The sequence below is a fragment of the Bombus vancouverensis genome, chromosome 4, assembly GCF_051014615.1.
Source record: "Bombus vancouverensis nearcticus chromosome 4, iyBomVanc1_principal, whole genome shotgun sequence".
Classification (NCBI taxonomy): Eukaryota; Metazoa; Arthropoda; class Insecta; order Hymenoptera; family Apidae; genus Bombus; species Bombus vancouverensis.
This window is the reverse complement of record NC_134914.1, coordinates 18,230,986-18,241,916: the sequence shown is the minus strand read 5'-3', so window position 1 is coordinate 18,241,916 and position 10,931 is coordinate 18,230,986. Positions and strand designations below refer to the sequence as shown.

The following is a 10,931-nucleotide window of genomic DNA, read 5'->3' as shown; positions in this document are numbered from 1 at the left end:
GGCACCAGCGGGGATGATGCTAGTGGTGCGTGGTAGGGATGACGATGGCGATGGAGGCTGCAGCGATGAGAGCGGCGACAGCAGCGGCAACGACGGAATCGGGGATAAACGACGGAACTAGGGGAAGAGCAGCTTAGATTGACGACACCGAGGTGGGGAAGGTAGACAGTAGGAGGTGAAGGTTGCCAGATATGAAAACGAGCAGAGGCGATACGAGAGAACAGAGATAGATCGAATACTATCGAGGAGGAGCTGTTCCTTGCGAAAGAGTGAAACCGAACGAACGGACAAGTTTAAGCTGGCGAGCAGACCGAGATGCTCGCAATCTCTTACCATAATAGAGATGGTCGAAATGACCGGGCGCGCAAGCTCGGTATCATTGATTTAACGCCTATCTATATTTCCAAGCGCAGAGACAACTTCCTAGATCCCAAGGATTTTGGAAGCTTCAACGGTTTTTCCACCTTTGTACCTTATCACTTTCAAACGTAAACACATAATTAAAAAACAACCGTCTCGTCTTTCGCAATTCATCTAATTAAATAATCAATATAACATACTAATATCAAAATAAAATAACATAATAATAATAATATATTTGGTTTATATTTTGAAAATACATACAATATAGAACGAAAAATTTTTCAAATGTTTCCTATAATTAGAATTAAAACAATCAGATAATGACATGCGTATTTTAATTATCACTCTATAGAATTAAAAGCATCGTTCAAATATCTAAACTTACAACATTAACCGTGTCATTTCTCTGGTCCTTTTCCGCTTGTTATTTACTTATTTAAATATTTATAGGTATAGAATATCCTAAGTAACAAATTAGCATGTATATATGTATATGTATAAACATTCTTAATTGTTAATTATAGAAGTTATAAATCTTAACTATTGAATGTATTATTGACGCTATCATTATTATTGTTGTTATCACTACCATTGTCACAATTAATTGTACTACAATCTTCATCACCATTATCGTGGTTACAAATCATAAAATCGTTTCATAAATCATTATAATTATTATTACAAAATCATGAAAAAAGAAATATTATCACAAATATCTATTTTGGCCGAAAGAAGAAGATTGTTGATTTTCGCGAAAAAACAATTATGTTGCTTAATATATAATTTCGTTCACGCACATATTAATGACAAAACGAAGCTCTTGTTGTGCATAGTCTTCCGGCAATGGTAATTGAGATACCAGTTGATATATCGACGTAGATTTATTCTCGTTCAGTTGTAACAAATTCCTAGCTAAGTGTATCGTTCTCTTTGCAATTTCCGCTTGACAAAGCCTATCACAAAGAATAATCATATTCAAATATTAACGATTTGCTGATCTTTTACGCTCTGTATAGAAAATGTAAAAGGGAAGAATTGTAACAGTTTACCTGTGTTTCGCAGTTAAACATGGAAATTGATTGATTTTGGAAGGAAGATTTGACAATCGTTGTTTTAGTGATTCCAATTTAGAACTTATTCCACGTGGATCGGCATTACGTAGCAAAGATTCAACATTCATAGTTATTTCCATATATTCCCAGAGTAATTGTCCTTGATATGTCCAACCACTTACAGTGCTACTGCATTCTAAAGGAGTCAGTGGACGCAATAAGCTGCGCAGGTAATCGTAATTTTCTGAACAAAAATTGAAAATAAGTCATACATATAACTTTAACATAATGAAAATGTTTATAATAATATAATAGAGAATAAACAAAAAGTCATGACTTTAACATAACGAGATAACACACTGTTTGAACATTAACTCATAATGAAACCGTTTATTATAATACCGTTTATTATAACATCTGCTGCTAAATATTCAATAATAATTTCATGCGCCTTATTCCACTGTTCTGCTTGTATAAAATAGAAAGCTGCTTTCCCGTATCTGCAAATAAGGAAAAAAAATTCCCTTACATTGGGTCAAGAATTACACTAAACTCTATTATTATTAGAATTTCTTATCCAATTTACAGAGATTTAGATTTATCGGCTACGATAACCATCACAAACCGTTTCGTCCATAACTAAACACATGCAAATCAAGATTCCACGTAAAATCATACCATGTGTCTTGTGTATTGCATTTTAAATGTGAAATGTTTGCAACCATGCGTTTACATTAGCGCGAAACGGCATTTGATGTGTAAACATGTATTGTATGATTAATATAGATCCTACTCTCCACTAACCTTTTAGCTACGTAACTTTTCACGGCTTTCGCATGGTGAATCCAAATCGAAGGTATACCCAATTCTTCTCGTAAAAACGTTTCTCTCTCGATAAAATCAGGACAATCACTAGCATCGTCTATTTCGACATGCCGTTGCAACAAATTCATTACCGCAGTCTTCCTTTTTGCGGCATCTTTTAAATGTAACATTACGAATATGGCCCAATGCCAGAGATCATATGCTTCTAATTGTGTTGCAAAATTAACATGTGTCAAGATGGCAACATGTTCCGAAAGATGTGAATAACCCAAAGCTAAAAGTACTTGCTGCATCAGCCAACTGAGATCAAATTAAATTATTTCAGATTACAAACTAAACTGAATTTGAAATTGCGAGAAAAGAAATTGATCCATTACCTGAGTCTGTAATCCATTGGATCAGCAGTATGTGTTGCTGGATTCAATAATTCACCCAACGTATGATTGCCAGTGCAAAATAACTTTAAAAGATGAAAACAGAGATCATATATTGGTTTCCCATTATTTATTTCAAGTTCGAAATTATTTCCTTTGTATTCAGGTTTCGGTATCGACGTATAAACGTCATTTGTCTTGGTTGTATCGAAGGAGGCCTCGTAAATGTCTAATATGTCTCTTATAGAGGCAGTCGGAGATGAGAAATACCTGCACCATACACGAACGATATAATATATAGATATACGTATATTGTAATATTTTAATGAAAATAAAAAAAAGATTGTATCATGTTATGAAAATATGATGTTTACCACAAATGAACAGCTAACGCTCTCTTCCAATCAAAGCCTTCACAGACATTGATTGGGCAATGTTTACTAGGTGGTTCACCCGCCACAAGTGCAAAAAGCTTTAGCCGATCTAACGAGAGGTTTTCATCAACACCGGCATTTTGCCATAATGCAATTTGCTGCTGTGTTAATACCTTTATTGGCATTCCACTACACAGCTGCGCCATCAATAAAGCCAAACAATGATCACCCATTTCTCTTGCAATTTTACACGCCTCTTCTAATTCGAAAGCTACAATTTCAAATAGACGATGATAGAAAAATAAGTCGAAAGGAAGACAGAAATTCTATATAATTGCATACAATACTTATCAGGTACACATACCAGATAGTAAAAGCAATATCTTTGTTTCATAATTAATATCCGTATCCTCCAACACGAGAGTTTTTCGTATAACGTTTCTTAACCATTGCCCGATTGCCTCTCGCCGCGCAATTACGACGCTATGGTCTTCTGAATTTTCTAAAATAATGAAACACACAATAATAAAATAAATAAATAAAGCGGGGGAAGAAAGACTACAGATAGAGGAGGAAAGATAAACGAAAGAGGGGATGGAGCAAGAAATAATATTATATTTGAATTTGAATTATAATACATTTGAAAAATTAAACGATCAAGTTATAAATTAACATATATATTATACATACCTGTGGCAACGTTTATATCAGGTAAATTTCCCCAAAGAGCTACACAGAGTTTCCAAACGTTAGCAACATAGGAAGCAAAGGAATCTGTGGCAAACTGTTCTGCAAATTCTTCGGCTAAACTACAATGTGCGTGTAAAGCCATGCTCGCCTTATTAATATCTGTATCTACGTCAAAAATTAGACAGTCTTCATCTGGATTCATTACACGATGTGACAGCTGAATTTTTAGATGACCTTCTATACTTTCCTTAAATGATGTTACAAAGAATGAAAATAAAAGAATAAATATTACAATGTCTATATCTAAATAATGTAAGTGCTTAAAAATGAAACTTACTTTGAATGTCTTAATGCGTTCTTCGCCGGTCCCACTACCACCCAAAATTTGTATACGTTGGACTATCCCAACGGATGTTGTATCTTCTGGAGAACGACCACATACGTAAGATCCAATTTGTTCAAAAGAATTATTTAATAGTACATCGTCAGCCTGTTTTTTCGTACTCAGTGTAAGTAATGTTAAACCACGTCCCCAGCTTGGTTTAAACCTTCTTCCCATTTGTATGCCTAAATTAATACATAGAAATAGCATATAATTATTTACATTATCTACACGAATTCTTAATAAATACGAATATGATAAAAGCTGCTTACCAATATCAGCAACAGAACGAGACTCCAGTTTATGTATAATAGATTTTGATAACGGAATCACTTCAGAAATACATCGAAGAATTGTAGTCACTGGAGTTATCGAAGGATCCGGTAAACCTTTTTCATACATCGTTGATGTCTTAGCAACGATGTCCATGGAGCGTTTCAATTTGGAATCTATAACACAAATTGATTCCCTTGTAACTTGTACAATGTACAAAATATTAATCTTACATACATCATTAACCTGATATTACCTGTCTTCGAAAGGGTCGATTCTTCATAAGCAATAGTTGGCGTCCGATGAATTGTCAAATTAGATCGTAACATCGGACTGTAAATTGGTTCGTAGTCTTGATCTTCATCTAACTTTTGTGGCGTATTGGTGAAACATCGCAAAGAACTTCTACGATCGGAAAGAAATAACGCGCGATTCGATTCTAAAATAGTAATAATATTCCAATGTTAAATAAGAATAAACATTATTATATAAATAAAAAAATTAATAATATAATCTTAACACAATCAGAGTTTACCTTGATCATAAGCCTCGTTAATCTCTTCGTCGCTACCATCAAAGAAGCTGGCCTTCATTAATTGCAGTTTATGACTGTCTGTACCCAAAATGCGAGCATTCTCACCAGTTGGACTTATTGGTAGTTGTTTTTCACGATTCTGATCTATTGAAAAAGAATTTTTCGTACTGTATAGTAACAATAAATACAATAGAATTATACGTAATCGAATTGAATATAAAGTTATACATCTCACGCACCTGTTCTAAACGACCGGCGTGAGACAATTGCTTCCAAGAGAAGTCCACGTGCATCTAAATCTGAATAGTCTGTATTCGCTGTTTTCAAACCATTGGCCTTGGAAGTATCTTTATTCTAATTAAAAACAAAAAATTGATTGTAAAAATTTGGATTGTGTAGGCATTCCAATTTTTGTGTAATTAACGAGTAAAACAGTCTTACTGAAACTACTTTTGACTGCTCCTGCTTGGTTGCACATTTTTGTTGAGTTGCACACAATTTTAATCTTTTCGTGTCATTCGCTGTAGGGACATTATTATCTTCTTCATCTGAATCGCTTAGGCCATATTTAGAAAAATGATCTACCTGAAAGGATATATAACCATGACAGAAATATAAATATGAGATTAGAAAGATTATAAAACTGCTTGGGATTTAAGCTACCTTAAAAACCCATGAACCAGTTTCAGGTCGATACTCTAAGAATCTAGTATCATGTTTCGCTGACACTCTCCGTAATTTTTCCTCGTAATCCATCGCAGCTAAACGTTGGGGATCGGTAATAGGCTTATGTAGAGATTTATCGTGTGGCCATACTTGGTCTAAAGTAACTTGTGCTTTACGATTTAATCCTTCTCCGATAGGTGGTTTCTTCTCATCGTCTGGATAAATTATGACTTCCTTGTGTCGAAAATGTACGATTTCGTCTAAATTCAGGCCATATATATCAAACGATTCAGGGAAATACACATTCCCATAATCTTCACGCCCAACAGTGAAGTTTGGTACAATACACGTTTCACCGCGAACATACTCGTCTAATTTATCAAGTGGCGGAATTGTATAGTAACCAGCACGTTTCAGCGTCACTTTAGCTGCATTTGGTTTCCAGCTCGAAGTTTGTAACGTCGAAAAGGAACTTTCGTCCAATTCTTGACTCGAATCAGAGTTTTGAGTCACAATGTCCGTACATGTTTTATCAACGAGAGATGAATTCTTTAAAGACGTATCCACAGATGTGTTAATTTCAGAGCACTTTTGATTTGATGAATTGGCGTTAGCATAAGGTCGCAATTCAGTAACAGTATTGTTTATCATCTCTTCGGACAATGCGTTCGGACTAGAAAATAGCGACCGTTGAGTCTCGTATGATTCTTCGTCTAAATTTTTTCCATTTCGTGGAAGGCTCGTTTTCAACCAAGACAAAGATGATCTTCGATCGTTTACTAATTGTCGATTATTATCTTGACTATGATTTTCTTTATCTACAGTTTCAATAGTTGTATTTTCAATATATGTATTTGTTACAGATGATTTCTCTTCTCCTTTTCCGGGAGATTGTAAGTTTTTCCCTACAGTTTGTGAACTTTCTGTAGGCGATGGAACTATTGAGTTCGATATGGATTTCGGACGTAGTACCAAACGCTTTGCATTTGGACGAGGCTGAAATGCTTCCGAGAGTGGATCTTCCTCTTCAAGACCTTCGAACATTGACTTCTACGAAATTTCATTACACATATATATGATGCATGTAAGTTATGAGCGGAGAAAGTTCCAATTACATAAACATTCTTATTACATCGATATTTTACCTTAGATAATTGTGCAGGAGTAACAACTTTGGTCTTGATTTTTGGAGATTTATTATCAGCAGTAACCTTATACTGTTGACCATTCATTAATTTGGATGGCGCGTTTGCCGGTTTTAATAACTCTTCTGTTTTACCGGAAGCCTAAAGTCATGTCATATTCGAATAATATTTATGGATCACTTAAATGTGCTTTAATAAGTTCTCAAGTAAGTTCTCAGTCGTACATATTAAAAACTACTTACTGGTAAAAGATTTTTTAATAACGGTGAATCGCCGAAAGGTGCTGACACCAAGGCTAAAATTTGTTGATGCACCGGGACAGTTCCGGAACTTTTGACTTGGTTCGTAGTATTTCTGTGATGATAAGATACAAAACATATTAAAATACTTTCAATCGCGTGATCGATGTGAATAAAAATAGTCAAAAATTCGATGTAATACCCAGCTCCGAGTAATCCAGTCCCAATACCCGTTCCTACATTTGTATTATTTCCGAAAGTTGAAGATCCAAACGTCCCCGATGTATTAAACGGTGCATTATTGCCACTGTTCCCGAACAAACCGCCTGATTTTTGCTGACCAAATAAAGTAGAGCCACTACCCAACATTAAACCCGTATTTGTACCTATAAAATAAATTTATATTCAACATCAATAACCGTTAACAATAAACTCCGTTAATAATATAACTCACTATTTATTTGTTTCTCTTTATTTTTATTCAATTTACTATTCTATTGGAAAATTATATACAGATAAACTTTATAAAACAAAATAAATATAAAGCTACTGAAATTTGAAATTATCGTAATGCATTGATAGTCACATTAAAGGCTAGCATATAAATAATTTACCGAGTCCGGACGATGGTGTAGAAGTTGAACCAAAAGAAAATCCAGATGTTTGTCCTGCAGGCTTAAAAGGTGTATTAAACAACGAAGTACCGGAATTTTGACCTGCATTGAAACCTGGTGCAGTTCCAAAAGTCGATGGTGCAGTCGAACCGAAAGTCGAATTTACTCCGAAACCTATCGTTCCAGTTGATTTAGAACAGAATAAAGGTGTACCCGTATTGCTCATTGGTGTCTGACCAAAAGTGGAAAATCCAGTGCTAGACGATGTGGAAGGTGCGTTAAAAGCTGATTTGTTTTGGTTAAATAGACCAATACTCTGTAAAAAGATAAATATAAGAATGTTAACATCGATCAGAATACAATCACGATCGATGGTTATGATTAATGATTAATGAAAAATTTCTCTTATTTCTTCTTTGTATTACCTGATTCGGTTGCGTTGAACCAAATGCGGAGCCGAAAGCAGTGTTTTGACCCGTATTAATGCCACCGAAACCTGTACCAGCAGTTTGGTTAGTATTGCTGGTTGCAAAAAGTGGGGTTGGAGCTGCTGCTGTAGATAAATCTAGTTGTATTTTGCGCATATAAATAATTTATACAGACGTGTTTACCGACACCGATATAGTAATTCTAAAGTGACATTAGCAACAACGAAAATTACCGATGGTATTTGAAAAATTAGATACTTACTACCAAATGGTTTATTCTGGGTATTAGAACCAAACAGATTAGTGCTTGGAGTAGAATTAAAAGCAAAATTATTTGTTGTTGTTGTCGAGGGTGTACCAAAAGTACTTATAGGCTTTCCAAATAGACCACTTGAGCCAGACTGTGTGGTCGCTCCAAAGCCAGCGCTCATTCCACCAAAGCCTAATTTAAAATATGAAACAATTATCGAGAAGATAAACAATAGAAATAGTTCAATTTTAAGAATAAACGTTAAGCTATTTAGTCCTGAAGTATAACATCTAGTAAATATGCAATAACTAATTTGCATTAGAATATTTTACCCGTTGTTGCAGTACTAGTACCTGCCCCTGCATTACCAAAAGGTGAAGGTTGTGCTGGTGCACCAAAGATTCCTGTACTGGGTCCTAAGCATCAAAGGAAACACAAATAACATGATATATGTAGGATTCGCGTACTCGAATAGAGAACACAACACATTTGGTTAAAACTCTCTCACTCATCAATAACACAGCACTCTGATAGAGTCCATCTTATAGAATCAGTTAAATCTTCACGCGACTCTGTAAACCAACCGCGCATACTAACACACGTGCACACGCACAGGTTCGTATTGTTCGCAATCACTCAACATATATAATATCATGTATAAGTATCAAGAGAATATTATTATAGATATGTAATAATTTCAATTAATTGGATCATATAATTACAATAGATCGTGATAATTTTTACCTTTTCGTCCCACAGAATAATCTTCGAAACGTAACTCTTCGTACGATTTTGATTCATATTCTTTCATTGTCGCAATGCAACAATGTCTCACCGATATAGTATGAGATATACCATTCTTGGACATGGAATCAGTAGTAATCATAGGAGCAAATTTAACGACAGTACCAGTTATACTTGTGGTTGCCGTGTTTGCATTGCCAAAACCTAGAATGAGATTCTTCTCAAATCTGTCTTTCTAGATCAAATAGTAGAATAGATTTTTCTTATAATTTATATAACTATAAATTATAAACATACCAGGTGTTGCACCAAATAAATTTGTATTTCCAGTGGTACTGCTTTGCCCAAAAGGCGTGGTTTGCTGAGTTGATTGTTGGGGTTGTCCAAATAAATTTGTACCAGATGTAGTACCAAAACCAAATCCAGCTGGTTTATTTGACTGACCAAATGCTGACGTTGCAGTATTTGTACCAAAAAGATTTGTACTTGCATTCTGCTGAGAGCCAAATAAATTGGTATTTGTATTTGTTGTACCAAACCCTATAGAAAAGAAAATTTTAGTATAACAACAATTCGTTACCTGATATTTTCATTTACACAGATAAAATTCGATCATATTGCAAATCAAGAAACATATACAAACATAACAAAATTTAAACTTTTACTATATTCATTATGTTGATCAAATTATTAACTGTATTTAAGGATCAGTAAAAAAAACGAAAGACAGTATGTTGATAATTATAAATTAATGCTAACAAAATGATATTTTATATTTTTTACAAATATTTATATGGATATTTGAATTAGAGCTAGTAGAATGATCTATGAATCGCTACCTCCAAAAGATGGTTGAGTAAATGCAGGTGGAGTTGTAGTATTGCCGAACAAACCACCAGTGGTAGAACCTGCAGGCTTTGAACTAAAGAGAGAAGTATTACCACTGCCAAAGACTGGTGTAGCACCAGAACCAAAACTTGTTGTAGTGATTGGTTTACCAAACGCAGATTGCCCAAATGGACTGGATTGCGTCGGTGTATTAAAACTACCTACAATAAAGATAAATTAAAACAGGATTTACATAAGGATATAAAAGAAGATAGGGAATACAAAATACAGATATAATTCGTTTTACTTACTAAAAGAGGTATTTCCAGTTTGACCAAACATGCTTAATAGGATGATCCTAATTTGTTTTTAATATTTATTGGCACCTGCAATAGTAAATAAAAAAGTTCAAAACAAATATTTCGAAATAATAAAATCCATCGTTACATCGGATTCAAATTTACTAAAACTATAAAACACAATATATTAAATAATATATACTCAGGTATTATTATAAATTTTACAGTATTCTCTGAAATCTTTAACTTGATGAAATCAAAATGTGATACGGAACTGCACAAGATTCACGCGCGATAACACTATGATCTCTATTTTCTTTCCCTTTTTCTCTTAAAACGTTAAGAAAGTTACCGTTAAGACGCCAGAAGTAAGAATAAATTGTCATTCACTGTAATTGACCATTTGTCGCAGAATTGTTATGAGTACATTAAAATCGTCTGTTACAATTTTATGAAACGAATTCTTCTCAAACTGTACATCTTCTAAAATTTGTTTTGATACAAATAATTACTTGATAAAGAGGTTACACAAATGAAATTTTTGATGATATTACCAAGAATTCAACAAACGATATATGAAAAGCTACAATATATCGTTTCGCGGGATTCATACGTTTCAACTACCTCGATTGCTGATTATTGATACTGAATTATAGACACGTAAAATTCGTAGATATCACGTAAGTGCGCATAATATACGTCGTAAAATGGCAAACCTCGAAAGTCAATCGATAATACAGTGACGATATTATAATTTTCATACGAATAAATCGGTAACCAGCAGGGTAGACAAGATAGAAGGTAAAAAAGTTCTGCAATTAGTATGTCACGTTTCACGTTGATAAATCTG

General features: G+C 34.2%; 1 protein-coding gene across 9 annotated transcripts; it reads right to left on the bottom strand.

The window, feature by feature from the left end:
* Nucleotides 1-584: 584 nt before the first annotated feature.
* Nup98-96 (nuclear pore complex protein Nup98-96) lies at nt 585-10,925 on the bottom strand. Of its 9 annotated transcripts, XM_033350934.2 has the most exons (28): nt 10,636-10,791; nt 10,434-10,564; nt 10,094-10,168; nt 9,794-10,003; nt 9,252-9,494; nt 8,955-9,158; nt 8,543-8,626; nt 8,223-8,402; nt 7,958-8,097; nt 7,533-7,848; nt 7,121-7,304; nt 6,922-7,033; nt 6,680-6,820; nt 5,532-6,584; nt 5,310-5,453; nt 5,108-5,222; nt 4,869-5,012; nt 4,590-4,772; nt 4,333-4,509; nt 4,016-4,245; nt 3,679-3,925; nt 3,353-3,490; nt 2,989-3,259; nt 2,618-2,884; nt 2,220-2,540; nt 1,818-1,915; nt 1,413-1,659; nt 585-1,316 (listed from the first exon to the last, which is right to left on the bottom strand). In XM_033350934.2, exons 3-28 carry the CDS (start codon nt 10,122-10,124, stop codon nt 1,136-1,138), a joined length of 5,661 nt encoding a protein of 1,886 aa, XP_033206825.2. In that variant the 5' UTR covers nt 10,125-10,168; nt 10,434-10,564; nt 10,636-10,791; the 3' UTR covers nt 585-1,135. The 9 variants fall into 9 exon arrangements, with proteins under 9 accessions (XP_033206825.2, XP_033206828.2, XP_076474137.1 ...); XM_033350937.2 differs by lacking the exons at nt 10,434-10,564; nt 10,636-10,791 and adding an exon at nt 10,798-10,925; XM_076618022.1 differs by having other exon boundaries at nt 10,434-10,791.
* Nucleotides 10,926-10,931: the final 6 nt, after the last annotated feature.